A 27,135-nucleotide genomic window follows, 5' to 3' on the forward strand; every position below is an offset into this window, starting at 1 on the left:
AGCTAAGTGAAAGTAAACTGAGGTAAGAATCGATACTAAAAGGACCAACAATTAGGGTTTTAGGCTCTTAAAACCCGACAAAAAGCTAGAAAAATATCACTTACCAGGAGCTGGTAAAAAGGATGACCTCATTAGCGAAGCGGCAAACGAGAGCTGGGTAATTTCCGCCTTGCATCATGGGATATGGGGCTGCCTCGAGCTGGTAAAAGTGACTCTCGAGCTTAGCAAGTTCCGAGTCGGAGCCGAGGATCGGCTCCGAACCCATCCAGCAAGAATGAAGGCGAGATTGACAACTTAACATCATACAATATACACAACCGTACATTATCTATGGCACAGGTAATGGAGATTTGGAGGTATAACAAATAAATATAACTGGATATATGGACACCGCATCCCTATGTGAGCTATGGTGATACAGTTCCTAAGAACTTTGGAGAGATGATCCTCAAAGAAAACTTCCAATGTCTCAACTTGCATAACTTGGTATAAACATGCAAGGCGAAACACTCTTCACTTAGAGTTAATGAATTCCACCTGTGTATTCTTCCACTGGATATGATAAAGCTCAAATTGTAACAGACCACACTGCTTACACACTGTGCATTAAAGTTACTGCAAAGCTATAATAGGCAAGTAACAAAAAGGATATTAAATCAAGTTGAATATCATCCACATGAACCCACCCCTTTCTCTGTCACTATCCTTTCTATTCCTCCCTTCCCTACTACCACAACTTACTTAACTGCTCTGTATTGTACAACTACCCTCTGAAGATAACCCAATGTGTTATGTAAATTCATTCAAATGTTTTACTGTATATTTCTTTGCTATGTTTCTATATTGTACGGTAGAGCTTTATCTACATTTGCTTAACTGTTTCATTTTAACTGTATTAATCTTCAATTTTGTAAATTTTCTTGCTTACTTTTACTGTGGAGCTTTTCTTCAACAGCCTCCACTGAAAAAGGGCTTTTGCTCAGATGGACTATCCTGGTTAACAAATGTCAAAAATATGTGCATAGATTTCTCTCATTAAAAAGTTAATCAGCTTGTATATGCAAAACTTATTTACTTATTATCTACTACTTGTAGAATTGCAACTTTTCTAAACATTCTGCACTCGGAATCCATTTTAATTTGGTTAAAAAATTATAAAGAAATCATGGTTATGACTAGTAATCAAGACTAAATTACTGTTCAAGTTTTGAAATTAAGTCAGTTTCTTCATGCACAACATATTTGGTGGTATGGCAGACATTGATGTTTCCTATATATTTTCAGTGTCCTCCAACAGCACTTTGCAAAAAGCTTCTAAACTAGGACAATTAAGATTGTTAGAGGCTTACTGTATTTAGTGTTCGATATTTTGCATTACAACAGCTTAGAATTATAGGAAATGCAATCAGGTTTTCTGACTAGGTACTGCTTTAGTTGAAGATTCTGAATATATTCTCACTGATAACATCTCATTGTGGTATGACAATTTAAATTCAGTCTACAGCCTAAAAGATCACATCACAATTTGTTGACCATCAGTTCTGCAAATATAAATCCCATCTATATAATTTGAACAGTTTCTAAGGCATAGCAATAACCATTAAGGCCATACTCACAGTTGAATGTTTCCAGTACTGGATTATTTCCTGGATGCTGGTAGCTGGATTGAACATGAAATGTTCTCGCCATTCATCCCAGTCTACTGTTAAAGTACCATCAGCATCAATACTGTATAAAAAAAGAATCAAATATAATAAGAAGTTATGTACTCACCATAACGTTCCAAGTGAGTTGTTCCATCACACCTTCATTCATTACTGATGGGTTCGGAGCCGATCCATCGGCTCCAACACGGCTGTTTGCAAAGCTCAAGGTTTACCAGTAGCTCAAGCCCCTTATCCCATGATGCACTGCTGGAATTACCTCCAATCTTGTTTGCTGCATGTACTACATTCATGTAAGAGACCTACCCTCCCACAGACAGGAAGGAGGATTGAGTAACCAGGATGAGACCAGACTCTAGGTCAACTATCAGCCAGGTGGGGGATGGAGGGAGGGACGTAAGAATGAAGGCGAGATGGAACAACTCACATGGAACGTTATGGTGAGTACATAACTTCTTAATGTGAAGTTGTTCAATCTCGCCATTCATTACTGATGGGTAGTGTGTCCCTAGCAACCTCAAACTCGGGTGGTTCATGGGAATACAGGACCGTAGACCCAAAGGAAGCCCTGTCCCTGGAGGCCTTATCAACTTTGTAATGAGTGATAAAAATATGAGATTTAGACCAAGTGGTTGCAGCACAAATGTTATAAAGGGGCAATTTGGCTTGAAATGCAGAAGATGTAGAAACTGCCCTGGTAGAATGAGCTTTAATCTTGTGTAGCAAGGGCATATTAGCAACTGAATAAACAAAGGTAATACAATCAGAGCCATTTTGAAAGCGTTGTTTTAGCCACTGGTCTACCTTTTCTGGCTTCAGAGAATGATGCAAAGAGCTGGTCTGATTTTCTGACATCTTTTGTTCTGTCCAAATAATATCTGAGCTGTCTGTGAACGTCAAGTTTGTGCAGGATATACTCAAGGTTATTGGAATGGTTAGAGAAGAAGACAGGCAACTCAATGACTTGGTTGACAGATTCCGAACAAACTTTGGGCAAAAAGGAGGGGTTTGTCCTAAGAGATACTCTGTCAGCATGAAAAATCAAATAAGGAGGGCTGATAGATAAGGTTGCAGTTCTGACACACTAAGGGCAGAAGTAATAGCCACCAAAAATATAGTTTTCCATAAGAATTTGAGGTCACAAGATGATGCTGGTTCAAACGGGGGGAGAATTATACGAGATAGCATAAAGTTTAGATTCCAAGGAGAATAAGGAGTCCTCACTGGGGGCCTCATGTGAAAGGTTCCTTTGAGAAGGGCCTTAGACAACTTGTGGGACATTATGTTTAGCCTGTCCACTCCGAGATGAAAGTTAGATATAGCAGCCAACTGGTCCCGAACTGTAGCAGCTGCAGCTTCTTTATTAAAGATCATAGTCAAGAATTCTAAAATGGACGTCAAAGGAGCTTGATAAGGATCAATGTTCTGTTTAGAGGCCCATATGGAAAATCTCTTCCACTTACTAAGATATGATCGTCTGGTGTACAGCTTACGGGAAGCCAAGAGGATCTGCCTTGTCTCATTAGAAAGGTCATGAAGCTTGGCTATGAGGGGAACTGGAGCAGCCAATCTGTTAGCTAAAGTGACTGCAATGAAGGATGGAGGTCCCCCAACGGATGTGTCAGAAGGTTCGGAACTGGGTCCAGAATCCATGGATCCTCCAATAGATGACGAAATGGGAACCAAATCTGCCGAGGCCAATGAGGGACTAAGAATGATGGTCCTTCCCAGCGACATTGTCTTCTGTAGGAGTCTGGGTATTTAGAGGGATCAGGGGGAATGCATAGAGGCGACCCGGGGGCCAATGGTGTACTAGTGAATCTCTCGGGGGTTCTCCCGGAGGGGGAAATCAGGGTAAAGCAGCTTCTGCATTTCGTGTTGATGTGACTGGCAAAAAGATTGCAGCACGGCTGGCCCCATTTGCGGAAAGACCTGTCTGCAATCTCTTAGGTTCATAGGTTTATACTAGGCTATCTGCCCTAAGGCATTTATAAGCCTAGCCCAAATTTTTGTGGCTTACGCCACCCCTTATATGAAAAAATACTGTGCCCATTAGTTTGTTGTGCCTCTGTCCAGCAGTGACACAGAGATGATTCCCGGGGTAAACCTACGATCTCCCATCCACAGGTCAAGACTTCTCTTGAACAGAGCCAGCGAGGTGCTCTGCCTCACATGGACCGGGATTTTATTCCACAGCATAGGGAGTCTCTGAGTGATAAATCTATCCCTCCAGCACGTCCTATTTATGTCCGTGCTAAGGTTTAAGTCGCTTGCTCTAGTGGTTTTGGTGGATTTGGATTTTTTTGAGGTGGAGCATGTATATTAATTCCGGGTTGGACATGGCCTTGTATGTCAGGGACATGTCACCTCTGAGCAGACGGTATGCAACTGAATAGAGCTGGAGTTTCTTCAATCTGGCAGCATATGACAGATTTTGGAGTCCCTTTATCCTTTTGGGTGAGGAACTTTTGGGGTCTCTCCAATTGCTGCAGATGTCGGGTGAGATACATCCTGAATGGGCATTGTACTCGATCATTGGTCTGATAAGTGAAGAATACAGGGGAACAATGACCTCACTAGATCTGGATGTGAATCCCTTCATGATCAGGTGGGCAATGTAGAAGGTCTTTCTAACCACTTTAGCAACGCGAGTGTCAAAAGAAAGGCCACTGTCAACCTGGGTCCCCAGGTCCCTGATAACCTCTTCTGTGCTTAGTGGATTGCCACCTATATGGTAGGTTGGGGTTACCTTGTTTTTCCCGAAGGGTATGACTATACATTTTTTGGCGGTTAACTTCAGGCCATGGCTCTGGCACCAGCTATCTGTTTCCGTGAGTCCCTTCTGAAGGATATCCGTGTCCGATGCACATTCCACTATAGCGCCCAGTTTGCAGTCGTCTGCAAACTTTGTCAGCCAAAGTCCTCCCATGTTGGCCTGTACTTCTGAGAAGTAGATGCAGAACAATAGGGGGCCAAGGACAGAGCCCTGTGGGACACCACTTGTGACAGGCTTGGAGTCTGACATAGCGCCAGCAACTCTAAACCTGTGGGTTCTGTCCTTAAGCCAGTTTACGACCCATCTTGTGACATATGGGTTTACATTTAAGCTGGTAAGTTTTTCTACAATACCCGAGTGCGGTATTGTCTCGAAAGCCTTTGCAAGGTCAAGGTAGGCTGTATGGACTGCCTTTCCCTCATCAATGGCCTTGGTGACTGTTTCGAAGAAGTTGACCAAGTTCAAAAGGCATGATCTTCCCTTGACGAAGCCAAACTGGGTCTTGTTTGAGGGATCACTCGTGCGGCAACAAAACTGACCTGCTCAGTTTGTCTGCTATCATGTTGGCTCTCGCCGGGATGTGCGTTGCCAACAGAAAGCAGTGGGAGGAGACAGCCCACTGCCAAACTCTGAGGGCTTCTTGGCAAAGGGGGTAAGACTTGGTCCCACCTTGCTTGTTCAAGTACCAGACTACTGACATATTGTCTGTCTGAATTGCAATCATTCCTAGAGGAAGAGAGTCTTGGAACTACTGCAACGCCAGAAGTACTGCTCTCCTCTCCAGAACACTGACATGCAGATGTGACTCTTGATCTGTCCTTGGGCAGTCTTTCCCTGAAAATGCCCCCAACACCCTATCAGGGAAGTGTCCGTGGTCACAGTGGCTACTGGAGGGAGTAGTACAAATAGGCGTCCTATGGTTACATGAAGAGATGTCAACCACAACTGGAGATCTCTCTTGCAAGAGTTTGTGATTAAAATCAAATGACTCACTGGAAGTTCCTGATAGGATCACTGAGTGAACAGCAGCCACTGAAGAATCTGCATATGTATCCTTGCTAATGGTATGGCCAAGATCGCTGCAGCCGTTAAACCCAATACTTTTAAGACATCTGCAGCTGGTGCTCTGTCCTTCGACACTAATGAATTAACATGCTGGCGAAGAAAGACTCTTTCGATTGGTAGTCATAGAGTGGTGGTTGAAGTGTCTAACTCTGCCCCTATAAAGACTATGTGGCGATGGCAACAAGGACAGATTTTTCTGAGTTGATAATGCCTAAGAGAGTCAGAGTGTATTCCCTTGCCTGAATCAGTTGATGCCTGGTGGTGGAGGTAAGGAGCCAATCATCTAGGTACGGAAACGCCTGGAATCCTAGATACCTCAGATGAGCCGTGACCACTTCCATGCATTTGGTGAACACTCTGGGGACTGTAATGAGACCAAAGGGCAATTGATGAATGGCTCCCAGCTGGAAACAAAGATGATCTCTGGATGGCCTGGCCATTTATATGTGATAGTACGCATCCTTGAGATCTATAGAGCACATCCAATTGTCTCTTCCTAAAAAAGGGAGTACAGACTGTAGTGTGACCATCCGAAACTTCTCTTTCCTCACAAATTGAGTCTGCTGAGGTGCAAAATAGGTCTCCAGTCCCCTGTTTTCTTTGGAACCAAAAAGAATCTTGAGTAAGTTCCAGATCCTATTTGGTCTGCTGGGACTGGCTGGACTTGCGGACCTCTATAGTTGCTTGTTCCCTGTAACTGGGTGGAACGCCCGGGGTTCTCCTTGGGGGTGTGGGTGGAGTGGAGAATGGTATGAAATACCCTCTGGAAATAATACTTTGCACCAAACTGTCATTTGTTATATCTTGCCAGTCGTTCGGGTACAAAGATAAGAGACCCCTGGCTGCCTCCAGAGCAGAACAGTCGGGCCTCCTTTCAGGAGCACTGATAGGGTTGACCAGAAGTGATCTGTCACCCTGGTGTTGCGGACCCCCCTCTGCCACGAGGGCAGCGTTTTTCAGCGTTACCCCCTCCTCTGTCCCTAAGGAGCTTCACCACCTGTGTCCTGAAAGGCTCCTTTTGCTTTTCAGAACCACATTTTACCTCCCCGGTGGCCTTTGTGGTAAGGCTGGGCAGGGGTGGAAAAACGGACTCTTGACGGCAGAGTCTTTCCCTCCTGCTCACACCTGGTGACAGTTTCCTTCATTATGGGCCCAAAGAGAGATGAGCCATCAAAAGGGGAGTTGACAAATGAAGACTTAAAAGGCTCAGCGAAGGAACACAAGCACATCCAGGAATGTCTGCGTAGAGCAATTCCTGTACCTGCTGCCCTACTCATCCCATCAGCTGCATACGATGCGAGACGCATGGACTAGTGTACAATGGAATTTAGGGTAGCAAGCTAAGCGGCAACTTTGTCGGAAGCCCCTGCAGCTACAGTACCCTGAAGAGAATCTCCCAACTCCTTAAGGAGATCTCTTTGACCCATTTTATCCGACTGCAAATAGTGTAAAAGTCGCTGAACTAAACATGTATTTCCCATATCGATCCATGATCCTGGACTCCCTGTTAGGAGGATGGATCGACGAGGAAGTCTCGGACATTTCCTTTTTGGTGGCTGCCACCGCCACCACCATAGCATCAACAGGGCCTACTTTGGACAAAAATGACTAATCTACGGGGGCAGAAATGAACTTATTAGGCCTCCGAGGGATAGGTTCCATGGACTCCAGCGACTCCCATGCTCTCCGATAGACCAGCTGCAGGTGCTCATCGAAGGGCGGAGACACCCAAGAAGTGGAAGGTTGAGACCCGAAAGCCTTCAGGAGAACTGAGTCATCCTCAGTAGGGCTTTTGGACTGCCAATCACCCCTCTGCCCAAGGATCTTGAGCATCTCCGCAAAGCAGATATCTTCAGAGGGGGATCATGGGGACCCTTCCGACTCATCCAAGTCAGTGTCAGATGTCAAAGACTCCTGTGGGGAGTGTCTCCTCTTACACAATCTCTTCCTGGGGACTTCCTCAGTGGGAGCCTCTGAGGAGGTCTCGGAACAGCAAGGGGCACCCTGTGGGACTACCTGAGGCTCAGGGTCTCTACATGGCCTGGACAATGCAGGCAGAAGCGGACACAGTCACTTTGGTTGAAGAAGAGGCCAGACCTGGTGTCGAGGAGGTCTGTGTGGACAAGGCTCTCCTCATGGCTTCGAAGACATCACAGCTCCAATGAGGAGTCGTCGACGGACAAGAAGGAACCACCAGCCCCTCCCGCACTGAGGCCGTGGGCTCTGAGCCCAAGGTAGGAGCCGAGCTTATCCGAGCAGAGGCCCCGAGAGGACGAATCGGCACTGACAAGTCGGTGCAACTATCCCCCCCGGACCCGACAAGAGAGAGTGTCGGCTCCTAGTGTCCCGGGTCGGCGCCGAGGACATCTGAGTAGATGGAACAGAGGACACCGGAGCAGGTCTCTGCTCTAAAGGCTCCACGATCAGCAGGTTGGCCCCCTCCGGCTCCAAAGGTACGGTACGGCTCAGAGGAGGAGCGGTCAAATCCAGAGTGGTGGTCTTCGGTTCCGACACTAGGGTCAGAGCCGACAACAATTTAGCAAGGCCTGGTGCCCATAAGAGCTTCTGCACTAATCGGTCCACATCCAAATCCGAGAGGCTAACAGAAGACCTGCAGGAGTGCACCAAAGGTGACGACTGAAGGATTGAAGATGCAGGTCTATCAGAGACCGGCCCCAGAACTGTGGGCTAGCTCAGAAATGAGAAGACACTCTGCTCTGAAGGCCGTGGAGCCGATGTCTCTGGTTCCTCCATTTTCTTAGACTTTTTAGACGCACTGGAAATCTTGGAGTCTCCTGAAGACTTGGAAGATTTGGAGGACTTGCTGGCCCCATCCTGGTCAGTCAAAGCTTCGGCAAAGGGATGCTTCAGCAAGCCTCTTATCAACAAAGCTTCCTTTTCCTCTCTAATAAAACCCTCGAGGAAAAGGAGTGGCAGATACTGCAAGACTCCTCCAAATGCACAGCACCTAAACAATAAACGCACTGAACATGCCCATCGGTCAGAGAGATCTTTTGCCCGCAGTCTGGACATTTCTTGAATCCAGACTTTGGGTGTTCTTCCTTAGCCTCAGACATTTTGCAAGAAAAACCTTAGGCTTAACACAATAAACCACATAAGCCTAAATACAGCCTAAAAGTTATATCCAAACTACACTTGGGCTCAAGTTAACACACCTAAAATATAAAACACACACTAAACAATGGCCCGGAGAAAAAAAGGGGGCCATCACTACCTAAACATATATAAACATACTCTAAACATCTACAATAAATGCAATAACTAAGAAAATAGAGAAACACACACTTAACTAGGCCAAACACGAGGCCACTACAATTATACTAAATAGTAAAGACACCAAGGGCAACGGTCTAATAGAAACACTACAGTAACTATTATATTACTAATCTAACTAAGAGACTGAAAAAGTTATGGAATAACTTGTAAAAAAGCCATTTCTTTTGTTCAAAAAAGGCTAGAGCAAACTGGAACCATCGAGATCCGTGCCGCTGCAAACTAGATCTGAGGTAATTCCAGCAGTGCATCATGGGATAAGGGGCTTGGTCTCGAGCTACTAGTAAACCCTGAGCTTTGCAAACAGCCGTGTCGGAACCAATGGATTGGCTCCGAACCCATCAGTAATGAATGAACGGCAAGATTGAACAACTTCACATTTACACTTTAATAGAGCTAAAAAAAAACTAACTCGCACTTTAATGTTTCTATCTTTGTAACATCATATTTTTAAACAATGAAAGATGACAACTTAACGTAAGCAGCCAGATCATAAAATGTGAAGATAGCAGCAACTATCTGAGTTGCTTTCAACAAGGCTTTACTTTCTAAAACAATGTTTCACTCACACTTTAAACACAGCAAATAGCAAAAACAAAGTCAGAGCTAAACTGCATTAACACTCATCAAATACACATAAGTACTTGTTTCACATACAAAACAATCCATAATTGGCCAGAAAATGACTGCTCTCACTGGTGTCTGCATCACATTTTTACGCAGCTTTGAAACTGCCCCCCAAATATTGGGATGCCTATATTTAATAGATTTCATCTTAGATTACCACCTCACTAATGCATGATCTGTCAACAATTACTAATGCCCAACAGAGCTAGAACCAGATCAACCATGGGGCAGAAGAGGCACAGATATAATGCACTTTGAAGATTTGTAGCTTATGTATGTTGTTTATTACATAACTTCCCCGAAGCAATCGCACTTGGAGATGCTTTAAGTGCTTATGAGTGACACATCCATTAAAGTCTATATTTCCAAGATCAGGGATACCTAATGTTGCCATTTCTTAGTTTTAAAACCTTTACTGAATCATCACTTAAGACTCTATTGGTAAACATACATTATAAAAGAAAACAAACCATTTTAACATATTCAGTTACAACAGTACACAACACTTGCATTCTTTTGTATATTTATCATCAATTCAGCATTATACAAACTAATCAATCCCTGCTTTCTCTTAACCCTCACTCCTCCAAAACATTATTCTGCATGTATTTTTCACATAATTTCCATTTTTTTCTAAATAAATTGCTCATACCCTTTTCTAAAGATGCTGCAGTTCTTTTATCTTTGTTACAGTATCTAACACTTCAAATACAGCTGTCTTAGACTTTGAATTCCATTTTCCACTAATTGCTTTTTTGGCAGCCACCAGAATTAAACTTAAGTCCTTGCTATGTCTAGACAAATCAGATCTGCATCCCAGCTCAAAACAATTCTTTAGTTACATTCTTTAGTTACAATCATATACTCACCCAATATTTCTAACAGAGTACTCTAAGGAATTTGTAAAGTTTGCCAACTCGTTACCCTCCCAAAACAATTTTTCCCAGTTGCTTCTCTTCTCCAGCACACCTCCATTTGCCACCTACCGGAGGAAAACATTATTTTGGGACTGCTTGGGGTATAAAAATATGTATACAAACAAACACTTCCAAGCAAAAATCTTAGACTTTGTTGCATATTTGAGAGCTGTACATACGTCTTACCATTGTTTCCTTGTGAAATGCTTATCCAATCTCCTTCCCAATCTTTTCTAAACTCCTCAGACTGACTCCAATAGTTACCATGCAGTATTTTGTATGCCCTTCTAATCATCCCTTTAACAGCAGCTTTTGTTCCAGATTCAATTAAAAATTCTACCAAAGCAGTTCTTTCACTTGGAATTCCCCTATCCCTTTTCTCTTTGCCTATACTCAAGATATCGATCCTCGATATGGAAGGTAGTCTTTAGCCTGCAGTGCTAATGTCTTCTTCCTGTTCAATTACCTTTCCCTCTTTAGATATTTGCTCTCAATAGTTTGGTTCTTTTGCCAGTTTTCCTCCAGTAAATAGTAAATTACAGTACCCTCTTGCCTGTTCTCTGTACCACTAATTGCAGTCATCCCTATCAGTGGAATCTTTCTCAATTCTCGTGTTAGATCTAATGTTGTCGTTAACAATAATGATCTACAATATGCAACTCAGGTCTTTAGTAGATCAATGAGTGGGAATTCAAACATGGCAAACCCAGACTACAACATCTTTTAATCTAATGGGCAAGTAGAAAGATCTGGAAACCGTGAAGACTCATGAGAGATAGCAGTCAGGAGGACTATCTTCCTGTAGCAGCAAGTACAAGGAATCAAATCTTTCACTGTCTCAAAAGTTATTCGGCAGACAGCTGAAAAGTATATTGGCTATTTCAGCCACAGTACTGTCAAAATCAGTCCAAGGTAAGGCAATGTTGTTGAGAGCAGCAAAGACAGAAGCACTACTTTGTCAGAAACCAGAGAAGACTACAAGAGGTACAGACTGGAGGCAGACTAAATGCAGAAGCTACAGAAAATAATATGAAGTTGAAGTGGTCTGTAAACCAGCCAAACCAAGAACTCTTATATCACTCATGAGAAAGTAAGACAACTTTATAAGAGGAATCACAGATATGCAGTGTATAGATCCAATGAAATCCAAGTGTCAAAAAGATAAGCAAAAATAATTCTTTACAAGCAGCGCTGCTGCAAGAAAATAGGCCGTCAGGACTGTGATAACCAGTCAAGAGCTGCAGAGACAAGAGTGTGACTGTTGACGTTTTGTGTTCAGGTTAAACTACAGCATGAAATGCCCCGAAGGAAAAATCAGAGACCCAACTGCAAAAAGTCCCATTAAATAATATAGCATCAGTAGACCATTGTAAAAACTGAGGCAGATATATGGACTTCCACAGTTAAACTGGATACTAAGGACTAGAAAGTTTAATCCTGAAAACATTTTTTTATAATTTATGTAACAAAATGTAAAGAAGTGAATTTAAACACTGTTCTAACATCGTCTTGGGGGTTTACATAAAACACCTAGGAACACATCAGAAAAAAATCTGTTGAATGCTAATGTGCTTGAATCCATTTTACTTTTGCTTATATATAGGCGCATATAATTTGCATTTTGTTCTGTATACCCTTCTTATAGGAGTCTTACATAGAATGCACACTTCTGCAAGTTAGTTCACAAAGATAATTTGTGTGTTATTTAATGGTTATCTAGATGGCTCCCTGCTGAAATGACAGCACTTGTAATGCTGAGTGCCAACAGACTGATAAAAAAGAACAAAACTGCAAAAGAGCAAATCCTGAACATCTCTCTTCTCTTTCAAACTTGCATTTTGCAAGTGGAAAAAGCCCCATGTACCCGCAAAAGTACAGTTGTGCAAGTTAAACTTACCAACTCAAAATAGTTTTAAACTACTGCTTAAACAACATTTTAACCAGTTCTGATCCTGTACATGCTAAAAAGGTTAAGACTTAGTTCACAGTAGGATAACTCTCCAAATACAGTCAAACAAAATATTTTCAACCTCTCAGTGAAATGACAAAATTGTTATACATAACTGCTGCCTGTACAATCCACTATGTAGCCAGTGAGTTTTCTCTCTTCTAACTTCCACCTCTGTAAATTTTTAGAATGTATAAATGGAATTACAGTGTATAAATGTAAACATAAATATAATCACTCTCTCTGTGTTTAACTGGAACTTAGTATAATGCAATGTAAGCACATGAACTTTTCTCCCCGGGCCTTTGCTGAAAATGGGTATTAGTCAGACTTTCCAGGTAAACAATGACAAATACTATAATAGATGTTCGAATAATCACTGCTGCAATAAAGTACAGTTGTGTATACTTTCCATAAATGCAGATGTTCTAATGTATTCACTGATGCACTCATCACACTTTTGCTATCCTGCCTGCAGGTAGCCCTCAGTCAGCCCGAACACAAGAGTCTTAGTATTTCTGTGTCGGATGCTGCTGTTTCTTCAGGGGTATAAAACAGGCAGCAGACACCATTACATCAGTTTTTCTTGCCCCAAATGTCAGGAGCCCCCAAATAGGGAGCTAGTATATGGTGGGGAATACCACCAGTAAAAAGTAAATACCAATGCCATTAGGAATAGTCATAGACAGAAGAGGTAAATGGAGAAAACCAGGGGGCTGGAGGGAGGGAAACCAGGACTGCAACAGTGAATATATACTCGAACATCTACAGTTATAGTAAGTGCACACAACTGTACTATGTTCTTTGTGTTTCACTGCTGCAGTCATCACACTTGGGTTGATTCCCAAAGCTGAGTAAGGGTGGAGGCAGTCAAGAAGTGTTAGGGCTGGCTAGTAGGCCTTGCCAGACCGCTGTAGCAAGTCCAGCCTGGATTTGGAAAAAGTGGTAGTGCTTGGTGAAGGTGTGTACAGAACTCCAGGTTGCAGCTTCCAGAATGTCCCTGGTAGGGACCCCCCACCGAGAAATGCTGTAGAGGTAGAAGCAGCCCTAGTGGAATGTGTTCTGACCCCTGAGGGGTTGGTTTTCCATGTTGCTTGTAGCAGAAATGGATGCAGCGTGCTATCCATTTGGAAATGGTTAGTTTTGAAATGCCCCCCCCCTGCCCCTGAAGCAAAGCTGACTAGCAGCTGGTCAGATTTTCTGAAAGGCTTAGACCTATAAAAGTAGAACCTGAGCTATCTGTGCACGTCGAAAGAGTGCAAGATCCTTTCCCCTTTATTCTGAGGGTTAGGGAAAAAGGTTGGTAAGTCTATGGATTGGTTTAGAGCCACACTGGACACCATCTTAGGCATAAAGGACAGGTTAGTCTCAGGGAAACCCTGTCCGCATGGAAAATAATGAAAGGTTCCACAGCCATTAGTGCCTGTAACTCGGACACTCTTCTAGCTGAAGTTATGGCTAAAAGTAACGCTGTTTTCCAAGAGAGGGATTTTAACTCTGCTGAAGCAGCAGGTTCAAAAGGGGGAAGCGTGAGCTTTTCCAGTACAAAGTTAAGGTCCCAGGCAGGGGTGGGTGCCCTCCTTGGGGGCATTAAGTTGTTAGCTCTTCGCAGGAACTGTTTGATGAGAAGGTGGGAAAATAGAGGTGGCTCAGTATTATAACGAGCTGAGATGGCAGAGGCATGAATCTTAATGGAGAAGGATAGGCCCCTGTGGAGTAGCTCTGCTAGGTAATCCAGGCTTACAGGTAAGGAGGGCACTGGAGTGTCCTTTTCCTTTAGACAGAGTCCAAGAACAATATCTTTTCCACTTTTCAGCATAGGATTTCCTAGAGTACTAGGCCTTCTGTCTTCAAGAATGACATCCAGCACCTGTTTGCTGAGGGTTGCTGGTGGGGTATTCAAGGGATAAGCCAGGCTGTAAGGTTTAGGGTTTGCAATTTTTGAAGCAAAATCTGTCCTTCCTGCTGAGACAGCAAGGTAGGAGTCTGGTGTCAGTGCCAGGGTGGCACAGTTGTCAGGCTGAGCAGGAGTGGGTATCAGTGCTGGCGTGGCCAGTCCAGGGCAATCAGAATTGCGCTTGGCCTGCTTTATTTTATCTTGAGTAGTACTCTTGAGAGAAGGGGCAGAGGGGGAAAGGCATAGATTGAGAGGTTTTCCCATTGAAAGGATAGGGCATCCACCTCCCAGGCCCTGCTATGAGGGTTCCTGGTGCAGTATTTGCTTAACTGGTGGTTTTCAGTGGAGGCAAAGAGATCCACCTCTGGATCAGAATTTTGAAGGTGTTGGGCTCCAATTTCCACTAGTGTGGGTCTAAGAGATTTCCGCTTAAGTCTGCCAGTGACTTTTGTTTGCCTGGCAGGAACTGAGCTTGTAGATGGACTTGGTTGCTCAAGTCTGTGTTCCACAGGGCCATGGCTAACATGCAGAGTGAGTAAGAACGGGTTCCCCCCTGCATGTTTATATGCCACATAACTGTGGTGTTGTCTGTTTTTATCAGCAGTTGTCCTGGAAGGATTAGGTATTTGAAAGCTGTCAGAGCATTCTGTACAGTTAGCATCTCTTTTTGATTGATGTGCAGGAGAATCTGGCTTGGGCACCAGTGGCCCTGAATGCATTTGCTTGCCATGTGAGCCCCCCATGTGTAGTCTGATGCATCTGTTGTCAGGGTTTGTGCGGAATGGGGTTGAGCGAAAATCAGTCCCTTGTTGTGGTTGCATGCTTCTGCCCACCAGGGGAACTCTGTCCTTAGACAAGGTATGACAGGAATGACTGTTTCCAGGTCCTGAGAATGCTGGCACCAAAGACTTAAGTACCACTGAAGTTTCTTCATATGCAGTCTTGCATATGGAATTAGCAGAATACATGAGGCCATGAACCCTAGGGCTTGCAGTATTTTCCTTGCAGATAGCTGGGTTCTGGTGGCCATTTGTTTGAAGTAGTCTGTTAGATAGACCTGTTTTTCTGAAGTGAGAAATGCCATCTGGGAAGTGTATCCAAGCTTGTTCCCAGGAATACAATCTTTTGACTGGGTACCAGTTGAAATTTCTTTTTGTTGATGGTGTACCCCAATGAAGTGAGAAGGCATTTTACAAATGCCAGGTGCTGAATTAACAATTCCTGACTATCCGCCTGAATCAGGCAGTCGTCCAAGTAAGGGAAAATGTGGATATTTCTCTGCCTGCAGTATGCAATGGCTGGAGCCAGGCATTTTGTGAATACTCTGGGTGCAGTAGATAAGCCAAAGGGAAGTGCAGAGAACTGAAAGTGCATAGACCCTGCCCTGAAACAGATATTTCCTGCATGACTCCCTTATGGGGATGTGCAGATAAGCTTCTTTTAAGTCTAGAGTGACTAACCAGGCATCCTTGGCTAGCATAGGGAGTAGCTGATGCAGGGTAAGCATCTTGAATTTTGGGACCACCAAGAAGGTGTTGAGAATTAAAAGATCCAGGATTGGGCGCCAAGAGCCCTCTTTTCTGAGCACCAGGAAAAGTCTGGAGTAGAAACCCTGACCCCTTTGTTCTACTGGAACAGGTTGAATGGCTCCGATATTGAGCAGGAAAGTACTTGTTTTTGAGCCTCTGGCATTTGGTTTGGAGGAAGGTCTGGAAACCCTCTTTGGGTTGGCGGTGAATAGAAGTAGAATTTGTATCCCTGGGATACAATGTTGAGGGCCCATCAGTCCTGAATGATGGACATCCAGTTTTTTGCATGAAGGGCAAGTTTTCCTCCTAGGGGCACAAGCAATTGGGCAGGGTTGGGAAGTAGAATTGAAAAGTCATTGTGAAATTTTTCCATAGGGGGGCTACTTACCACTCCCTGTTTTTGGGGTGGGGGTACTCCATTGCTTACATCTCTGCGTATCCTGAGACTGTAGTCTGGGTGGCCTGTTTCCCCTGGGTCTAGTCTGGGAAGGCCTGGAAGGGGCTGGAAAGGACCAGTGTTTTGAAGGGCAATGCCTACTGAATATAGGTTGTTGCACTTGCACAGATTTAGCCTTTTCTTCCATCTTTTTAACAACTTCTGCTTTGGTGCCAAACAAACCGTCCTTATTTACAGGAGCATCTTAGTAATTTGAATATGACATGATCTGGCAAGGTTTACTCCTTCAGCCAAGCATGTCTTCTCAGTACAGAACCAGTGACTGCAACCCTGCAAGATGCTTCTAAGGCATCAAAGCAACACTGCAAAGTATGCTTACTAACTTGGTTTGCAGAATGCATTAGCTCTAATAAATCTTCTGTACAATCTGGAAATACCACTTTTTGTTTAGTTTCATATGTTGCTGGTACTTCAGCATGTGAAACTGGCAATTTAATGCCCTGATAGCAAGAGCTGCAGAGGTATATACCGTTTCACCCCATCTGTCTGAAGCTCTGGAATCCCTGTCGGAAGGGGAAGGGTTTTTGGCTGTAGTAGCCTTAATACCTTTAGGTCCCTGGGAAATGATCTCTGAATCAGCAGTAGAATTCTTGAAAAGAAACTTGTGGGTATCAGGTACTCTGTAGTACCTGTCAGGGTTCCTAGGGGCTGGGGGTAATATGTCTGGAGTAAGACTGGATTACATGAAAACATCATCTGCAACATCCAAGACAGGGGGTATAGCTATAGGCCTGTGCTGAGGCAACTCTAAAAATTCTCAGCGTCTCTTTTTCGACTGAGAGTAGTCTTAGCATTCCCAGTGGAAATGCTCTCAAAGTAACCAAAGTTTCACCAAAAGAAAAATCCTTTGGAGCATCTGAATCCTCATAAGCTGATAAGGGCATGTCCTGGATAATCAAAAGGGTCAGAGTCATCGGACTCCTGGTCTGTAGAATCAGAAGGAACTTCAATTCTTTGTCTCTTAGCAGGGGAAGACTGGCTTCTACTAATTATCGTAATGAGGTCTTCAGCCATTCTAAGCATTTGTTTTAGTGGCATGGGAGCTTGAGCATGCGCTTTGGTCATCTGTTTTCTAGGCATAGTGCATACTCTGGGCCTAAGAAACTCTGTAGTTTTAGCTAAAAACGAAGTAGTTATTTAATTCGAATATCAGTAGGACGAAAACATCCTCAGAAGCTGGTGCCTGCACAGCAGCTCCAGACCCATCCAAGGTAGAGACATCTACTGGTTCCATAATCAAAGAAGCATCTCACGGCATTCCAGACTCCGAATGGGTCTCAGCAGTGTCCTGCGAATCCACAGAAGTGGGCATCAGGGGCTGCAAAGGTGCCTCACTGAGTATCAGCCTATGCGGTCTGTCTTTATCTCTACGTTTTTTTTTCAGAAGATCAGTAGTCGGATGGCTTATCAAAACCATTTCGGAATACAGAAAACAAGAGCGAAAGAATTTAGCAACAAAAATAGCCCAACGACGAATGGTACGGGCGTTAAACAAGGCAAAAAAATGACAGCGAGGTACATCATGGTCTGGGCCTAAACAGGTGACAGTAAGAAAGAAAATCTCTGAGGTATTTGCTTTCCACAGGCAAGACAACTGTTAACTTTTTCTGAGATCGGTTAGAGCAAGAAAAAAGGATCCTCAACGGGGTACGTAGCTTTAGAAGACTTCAGGATTATCAACTCAAAAACGAAAATTTCAGGTAGCGGCTGACCGGCACTTGCAAACTGCTTCGGGCTCCTCCTCGGCAAGAAAGATTGATATAATGGCATCGGCTGACTGTTTTATACCCGTGACGACCTGACGTCATGGAAGAAACAACAGCATCCGACGCAGAAATACTAAGACTGTAGTATACGGGCCGACTGAGGGCTACCTGCTGGTAGGATAACCCAAGTGTGATGACTGCAACAGCGAAACACGAAGAACATCCTTAGTTATATGTTATATACTGCCAAGGATATAACTGGCCAGTTTCCAATGCTTCAGAATATCTTCCACGTACCAAAATTGTTGGGCAGCTCAAACTGAGCTGAATAAAACTGTGCAATGAGCCCTTCAGAGTTTTCTGTTAGCAGAGTAGAGCGACAGGCTGGGAGCAATGCTATGAACAACAAAAACAATGTCCATACACTGGATAAAAAAATGGGGGATGGAAGGAGCAGTTACTGCTGCAGTGATCATTTGACCATGTATTATGGTAAATTTAACTTGCACAACAACTGTACTATGTTCATCATGTTGATCACTACTATGGTAGCCTTAAGCTATATGGATAGATTACCATGGTGAACTAAATTCGGGAGGTGGAAACAGAATAGTTCAGGAGCCCATGGAGAATAGCCCTAGCAAAGCTTGATCTGGACCTAGAGATGGAATTAAGTTTATAATACTTAAGACCAAATAGCAGCTTCCAGAATACTGTAGAATCCACCCCTTTCCAAAAAGCCAAATAAAAAGCCAAGGTCCTGGTACAGCAGGCCTTGACCCTGAGTGGAATAGTTTTGTTATGGTGAATATAACAAAAGGTAATAACCTTAGACAACCATTTGGAAATAGTCTGTTTTGACAGACATTGTCCCCTTCTTACCTTCAGAAGAAATGAACAATTGATCTGAAAATCTGAAAGATTTAGTTCTGTCAAGATAGTACCAGAGCTGTCTGTGGACATCCAAGGTATGGATAATCCTTTTCCCTTCATTTTTAGGCTCAAAAAAGAAAATGCAGAGATAGTTTGCCTTCAATTGAACACAAACTTTAGGCATGAAAGAAGGATCAGTTCTCAAAGGAACCCTGTCCCTATGGAAAATGAGACAGAGTTGATGAATTGTAAGAGTTTTCGATTCAGATAGCCTTCTTGCAGAGGACAGAGCAACAATAAAGCTGTTTACTGTGTTAAGAACCTCAAGTCATCTAGAATAGCTGGTTCAAATGGAGCAAGTATTAGCTTTTCCCTTACCAGCCTCAGTAAGAAGCTGAGATCCCTCAAAATCCTACAAAGCTAGTTATGAAAATAAAATTGCCAAAGATTCCAAAGACAACCACAAGGCATTCTATAACTATGTCAAGAATCTAAACGGCAATGCTCAGATCTCCTCTGAGCTACAACAGAATGGCATTAAATATACTGATCCCAAGGACATTGCCAATATCCTGGCAGATCAATTCAGTGCCAACTTCACCCCCCTCTCACCCCCTAAATGGCCCATCTCAATACTGGAAGATTGCCAATTTCCGGTAATAACGGCCACACAGGTAAAACACGCACTCTCCAAAGCTAAGAATACAGCATCCATGGGACCAGATGACATCCCGGGCTGTATTACATAAACTACAGAATGAACTGGCACCTCACCCAAGTGTCATGTTTAATCATAGCCTCACCTCAGGCTTCGTGCCCACTGAGTGGCGCACAGCTACAGTTATCCCACTCTACAAGGGGGGATCCACCTAGGATCCCGGGAACTACTGCCCCATCAGTTTGACGAGCCTGATCTGCAACGCCATGGAACTTATAAACAAAGACATTGGCAACCTTCAAACACTGGACCCCACCCAGTTTGGGTTCGTGAAAGGCCGATCTGGTCTCCTGAACCTGACTGACTTCTTCAAATCAGTCTCCAGAGCCATGGATAAGGGTAAGGCTGTCCACACAGCCTATCTCGACCTCGCCAAAGCCTTTGACACCATCCCCCACTCTAGAATCATAGCTAGACTTACTAAGCTGGGCATTAATCCCTACGTCACTCGATGGGTTACCAACTGGCTTACTAACAGAACCTAGACTGTAAAAGTAGCAGACTCCAAATCCAGCTCCAGACAAGTGGAGTACCTCAGGGTTCAGTCCTGGGACCGCTCGTTTGGCATCTACTTCTCTGAAGTACAGGCCAACACTAAGGGACTCTGGCTAACAAAGTTCACAGATGACTGTAAACTGGGAGCCATTATTGAATCTCCAAATGATGTGGATACTCTACAAATAGGCCTTACAGAAACAGATGCTTGGTGCCAGAGCCATGGGCTCAAGTTCAATGCCAAGAAAAGTATAGTTATCCCCTTTGGGGAAAAAAACATGTACCTGTGAATTACCACATAGGTGGCAGTACACTAAACACCGAAAGTGTGATGAGACTTAGGGACACAGGTGGCACAGTGGTCTCACCTTCGATAACCACATCACCACAACAGTCATGAAATCTTTCTATGTAGCACACCTCATCACTAAGGGCTTTTCATCCAGACAAACTGAGGTCATTGTCCCACTGTACTCATCCCTCATTACACCATTATAGAATACAACGCCCCGTTTGGTATGTACCTCTCAAGACATCTGCAAGAACTGGAAAGGCCGCAGAAATACCTCACTAAAAGAATCACAGGCCTAAAGCAGATGCCTAACATTGACCACCTTAAAAAACTCCAGCTATACTCTGTCGCATATCATCTACTCAGAGGCAATCTCTGCTTAACATACAAGGCCAGGTCAAACCCAGAGCTGCTGGACATGCTACACTTAAAGAAATCCCAATCCCTCAGAGCCACATGCTCTAGGGATCTAAACCTTGTCATCACAATAAACATGGAGGGATAGATTCCTAACCCAGAGACTCCCCAGACTCTGGAATAGACAGCCCATACATGGCAAGCAGAGCACCTCTTTGGCCCTCTTCAAAAGGAACATTAACGATTGTATGGGAGAAAGGAAATTAACCCAAGGATCATGTCAGTTGCCCTACTAGACAGGGGTCCAGGGAAGTAAATAGTGTGGGAAGAAATAGCCAGGGAATTGTTATGGCTAGGCTTGTATAGGCCCTAGGGACGATAGCCTAGTACCAACCTATGAACCTTCTTCCAATACAAAATTAACATCCCAAGGGAGGCCACCATTTTTCTTGGAAGCATCTTATGCAAAATCCCTTTCAAGAACATTTTGATACAAGACTGCATTGAAATAAGAGAATCCATGGGCAGACATGCTGAAATGGCTGATAAATGTACATTGACAGAGGAAATAGAAAGGCCATATGATAGCAACTGACACACATTGTAGAACCAGAAAACTAGCCCTGAATGGGTGCTAGTTATGTTGGTGATAACTAGAAAACCTTTTCCATTTGCTAATATATTATTTTTTAGTAGCAGGTTTTCTTGCCTCCATTAGTACTTGATGCTAAAGGGATCCTAAAAGGAAATAAAACCCTATCATCCAGGCAGTCGACTGAAGTTGGCTGATGTCAGGGTGTATTCAAACACCCCTGTTCTTGTGTGAGTAGATGCAGTCTGTGAGGAAGCTTGTGTAATTGCCCCTGGCCATTTCCAAAAGAAGGGAAAACCACAGCTGCCTCAGCCAGAATGCAGTCACCAGAACAATCTTTGGGATTACTTCTGAATCTTCAGAAGTACCTGAGATGTTAGGGAAAAGGATGAAGAAGCATAAAGAAACATTCCTGTCCACAGAAAAGAAAAAAGCATCTGTCTTCTAGGCCTTCTTGCATGGAGTCCTGGAACAGAATCATGACAGTTGCTTCTTTAGAGAGAAGGCAAAGAGGTCTACGTGAGGAACTTTCTACAGATGGATCAAATTTTGGAAGACCCCTGATCTAGTTTCCAGTTGACAGGGACTGCCGTGGGCTGCTGAGCTTGTCTGCCACACAATCTTGCTCTAATGGAATGTAGGAAGCTTGTAAAGTGAAATTGCGCTGTGAAGTATTTCCCAAGGTAACATGGTTAATCTACAAAGGAGGTGTGACCTGGTCCCCCCCCTTTGCTATTACCTGTAACCAGTTAGAGAGGTCCCGGGGGGGACCAAAGATGGTTCAGAGAGTTCAGTTTATGTGGCTGTGTCTGTCCTTGGTGTCCCACACCCTCTGCACTTTCATCGCTCCTGAAACTGCTTCCCAAGCAAAGTCCAAAGCAACTGCGGTGACTGCTTTGGATCAAGGAGGGAGAAGAACAGACCTGCATATAAGGACAGTTGTCATGTCCACCAAAAGATTTCAGTTCTGACAAGTCCAGCACTGGAATTTGAAAGGATAAAGGGTGTTGATGCTGGGACAAAAGAGATTCCAGATAGCACTGTATTTTCTCTTGTGGAGTCTTGCCAAGTGTATCATGAGACTCACAGATGCCGTGAGACTCAAAAATTCTGAAGTCTGAGTTGAAAACTTTAGAATCAGATCTAGATAACCATCTATTTTTCTTGTAGAAGAAATGCTCTTTGAACTGAAGTATTAAGTTGACAAACCAGGAACAACAATCCTGAGTGAAGGAGTTAAGACTTCTGAATGTTCTCTTGGAATCCCAGCTTGTGTAAGAGATCTCCAAGAGGGAGATGTGGCATCTTCTAAAACAGTGCTGTCAGGAAACTTGAAAGAAGAGGAGAGAATTAGTGACAATTTTGAATTTGAGCATTATCACAAACAGGTTTTGGAAGGAAAGATCCAGAACTGGTCTTTAAGCAGTTTCTTTCTTTGGCGCTGGGGACATCCTTATATAATCCCTTTCCCATCTGGGAAAGGGTAGCTGGTTCTATCACTTGTTGAGACAGCATGTGATTAACAACCAGTGGAAACAAGAGTCTGAAGGATGAGAAATTACCACCCCCCCCCCCCAATGAGAGGAGGGATTTCCTCCCACTGCCATCTGTAACCTTGATGAATGTTTCAGATAAATGGATTCTGAAAATCAAATCTGTCGCTTGAGAGAGATTCACACTTTCTAGAAGAAAAAAAATGGGCCAGGGTGGGAAAGGATCACAAGATCTCTTGAACAGTCAATTCAGACTTGTTGGACTGCCCTTGGTTTTTGGAGGTTTGAGACTTTTTTGGAACCCCGTTGCCATTTCTTCTTAAATGTCTGTTAACCTGTGTTTTGTTGAGATTATTCTATTTTTTGCCAAAACTGGATGAAGGGATAGAAAGTCCCTTGGAAATTTTGAAAAAGGAGGGCTGAAAAATCTTACATAATCCCCGGACCATCTTGCCCCTTTTATCACACTTTTTGATCACCTCAACAGCAGAAGGGCCAAGTAAGAAATCTCTAACGGAGAATGTAAAAAGTCTCACTTTTGCCATTATGCAGCCATGCAAACCTCCTCAAAACAGTACAAGCGACACAGCCCTGGAAGTATCAACAGACTCGTACAAAACTGTAAATGATGAGTCAGTACCTGTGCAACCGAAGAAAAAGTTATTTAAAGCAGATTTTTTTCTCTTCACAAAGATTTATACCAAAAACAATTCTGTGGAAGAGCTTCATTTTAATTGAATGTATACTTTTATACCATTTCAATGGCATTGGTAAGAAAGTCTCAGGAAGAAAAATTGTGGGCAGTGACTAACCAGAGTTGTAGAGTGAGATGAAGAGAGCAGCTGATCCAGATACAAGCTGGTTAGGGGAAGCATGATAGGCAGGTGCCAGAAGCGTTGTAACATACATTTATGAAGCCAAAAGGGTATCTGGACTTCATAAATTAATGCTAAGAATCTGATCATTCATATATGTGATGAAGTTAACTGTGCACTAGTAACGGTAACAAGGTACTTGTAAGAGTTGAAGCAAGCAGGCCATGGTCTTCCAACTATCTAAAAAAAATTTTCTAGGGAAGATTCGCAATTTTGAGTTGAAGGGGATTCAAGTCTTGGGAATTGCCCAGGGCACCACATGAGCGCTACTGTGACTAACAGTGAAAAATATGAAAAGAAATGTGGTCTCTCACTATGTCAGACAGGATGAGAAACTCTCTGGAAAGATAATGAAATTTCAGTAGTTAAAGTATGACGCTACCTTCCTGATCAAGAAAAAAAGGGAAAAAAATGACAGACAGTGAAATGTTTCTGGCCATTAGACTACAACTAGGTGAGGATAAACTGCATTAAAGACAGGCACTGTCCCTTAGCAGAGAATAACCTCAGTCAAGCCGTTCTGTTCCTCTATATGCCTGAACCCACTTGCTTTATCCACAGCACTGGTACAGTCAAAATACAGTACATTACACAGGACACCATGAATGACACATACAGACGGTCTTAGCTACTTCTTCCCTGAACAAAAGCTTAGGAATGGAGAAAAGTATTTTTAAATGCCTAGACCACAAAAACAGGGCTGAAACCCTGATGACTGATACAAGGAATTGAGGACTGTAAGCCCCTGAGAGCTTATTTATTGACATTTGACTACTAGGAAAGTCTGACTGGGTAGCAACCCATTTTCAGCAGAGGCCTGAGGAGAAATGCTCCAAAGTATTACAAAACATTTTAAGAAAAATAATTTTACACTCTTGAAAATACAAAAACTACAGTTTAATTATACCAAATTAAACATAATATAAAAATATTGGTTAAGAATAAGTTATTTGATAATGATTTGACAGGGAAATGTTAACAATTTATAGAGAAATTAAAGGTAAATTAGTATAATATAAACATGAACTGCAATATAAACAGAGAAAAACAGGTTTATGCTACATGTAGAGAGAAAGCCAGAAGTGAGGAAGTGAGAGAAAAAGGGAGAGTAAGTAGATGTTATGTGGGAACAGTTATTTGACCCAAGTTAAAAATCTACTAAGATTCTTCAAATTAAAAACTTGATGAGATTAGTCAAGCTAAAAACTTAAGACTTTAGATACTTCATTTGGTATAAAGAGGGCAAAAAAAAAAAAGAAGTTATGTACTCACCATAACGTTCCATCTGAGTAGGTAACTTCATTTGTCAGCAACCTGTGGGTATCGGATCCGAGCCGGCAGCTTTCCAAGCTAAAGATCCGAGCTCCAAGCTCCTCCCCCTTACCCATAATACCCTGCTATCTCCTTCCAGCCCTCAGATCGCGTTTGCCCATTATACAATTTCACCAAGACAAAACAACAACCTAAAAAAACATCCTAACCTAGTGAATACCAACAGGCTGAATCATTGTAGGATTCAGATAGCCAAAGGACTTGGTTAGGGGGAAGGAGGGGGGGGGGGTCGGTTGCTGACAAATTAAGTTACCTACTCAGATGGAACGTTATGGTGAGTACATAACTTCTTTATCTGAAGTAGTTAATTTCATTTGATCAGCAACCTGTGGGACAGAGTCCCCAGCTACCAAACACTTGGGAGGTCCTTAAAGAAGGATATTCCGGAGCACTGCAGAGCCAAAAGCTGCCCTTCCTCTGGATATTAAATCCAATTTATAATGAGAGATAAAAGTATGAGAGGAAGCCCAAGTAGCCACAGAACAAATGTCATCCAAGGGCACTCTTGACTAGAACGCAGCAGAAGTAGCCATAGAACGGGTAGAATAAGCATGAACCCCTAAGGGCTCTAGCCGACCAGATATCTTGTATGTGACCAAAATGCACTGAGAAATCCATCTAGCTAAAGTCACCTTCGACACTGGCTTACCCAAGAAAGGCATCGCAGAGGAAACAGAGCGGCTCTGACTTGCGAAAAGCAGCTGTTGTGTAGGTAAAAACACAATTGCCTATGAACATCCAACAAATGAAGTTTGTATTCCCCTTTATTCTGATAGTGACGAAAACAGGTAGATTAATGGACTGATTGATGTTCGCCTCAGAAGCCACTTTAGGTAAAAAGGAAGAGTTAGTCCTGAGAGAGACTCTGTCCTTATGGAAAACAAGATATGGGGGTTTAGTACAAAGGGCCTGGATCTCCGACACCCTTCTAGCCGAGGTAATAGCCATTAGGAAAGCAGTCTTCCAAGATAAGAATTTTAAATCAACAGAAGCTGCGGGCTCAAACAGTGGTCCAGTTAAAGCCTGAAGACCACGGTTAGGTCCCATGGGGGAACAGCGTTCCTAGCAGGAGGTCTCAAAAGGAAGGTGCCTTTCAAGAAGGTCTTACAAATCTTAGTGGAAGCTAAAGGACCAAGATAGTCCCCAATGTAAAAATGGGAAATGGCAGCCATTTGAAGCTTTACATTAGAAGAACTGGCAACCTAGATGAAAAATATGCGACAGGAAATCAAACACTACTGGAATGGGAGCAGTGAAAGGATCCAAATTCCTATGCGAGGCCCATATGGAAAATAGTTTCCATTTGCTGCTGTAAACCTTCCTAGTATTAGGCTTATGCGCTGCTATCAGGATGGACCTAACGGCAGACGAGATACCGGGAGTCCTGGCAACTAATGGAACTGGATCAACCAAGTTGAAAGCTTAAGGTCGCCCAGATTTGGAGTTTCCAATCCCAAAGGATGAGAAATCGGATCCGGGATGGGATCTAAGATCCAAAGAGCAGCTACAAGATGAGACCGTAAGTATGGGAACCAGGTTTGACGAGGCCAGAATGGGGCTATGAGGATAATCTTGTTCCCCAACTGACTAGCTTTCCATAAAAATGTTGTCATTAATGCAAGAGAATGATAAACATAAAGAAGAGTGGATGGCCAAGCATGGACTAGAGCGTCTCTGGGGATTTCCCCTGGGGGGGGGGAGGATTAGAGCGAAATAATCACTGCACTTCGCATTTGAAGGCGATGCGAAGAGATCGCTTCAAGACTGACCCCACTTGCGGAAGATCTGTTTCGCTACTAATGGGTTCAGAGACCACTCGTAAGGCGAGAGGATAGTTCGACTCAGCTTGTCCGCTAGAATGCTGGACCAACCCGGAATGTGTGTTGCTAACAGAAAACGGTTGGTGTATATCGCCCAATCCTAAACTCGCATGGCTTCTCGGCAAAGAGGGAAAGACCTGGTCCCCCCTGTTAATGTACCACACCACTCACATGCTGTCTGTCTGAATTGCAATAGTCCCTGGAGGGAGAAAGGTATGAAGAGCTTGCAATGCTAGAAGCACGGCTCTCATCTCCAGAACATTGATATACAGAACGGTCTGAGTCCACGTACCTTGGACAGTTCTGCCCATGCAATGCCCCCCCCCCCAAGGCGAGAAGCATCGGTGGTTACCATGGCTTGGGGTTGTGGCATTATGAACGGTCGTCCTTCCCGAAGCTCGAGGAATT

General features: G+C 43.5%; 1 protein-coding gene across 1 annotated transcript in view; it reads right to left on the reverse strand.

The window, feature by feature from the left end:
- Positions 1-27,135, reverse strand: part of LOC122808346 (calcium-binding mitochondrial carrier protein SCaMC-1-like) — a 771,574-nt gene that overhangs the window by 401,101 nt on the left and 343,338 nt on the right. Inside the window, exons 4-5 of the mRNA XM_044079312.1 lie at positions 8,141-8,164; positions 1,617-1,728 (exon numbers count right to left, since the gene is read on the reverse strand). Coding sequence (XP_043935247.1) covers positions 1,617-1,728; positions 8,141-8,164 — 136 coding nt within the window. The remainder of the gene's footprint in view (positions 1-1,616; positions 1,729-8,140; positions 8,165-27,135) is intronic.

This window comes from Protopterus annectens, chromosome 8.part0 (assembly GCF_019279795.1).
Source record: "Protopterus annectens isolate FY-2018-M chromosome 8.part0, PAN1.0, whole genome shotgun sequence".
NCBI classification, from domain to species: Eukaryota; Metazoa; Chordata; order Ceratodontiformes; family Protopteridae; genus Protopterus; species Protopterus annectens.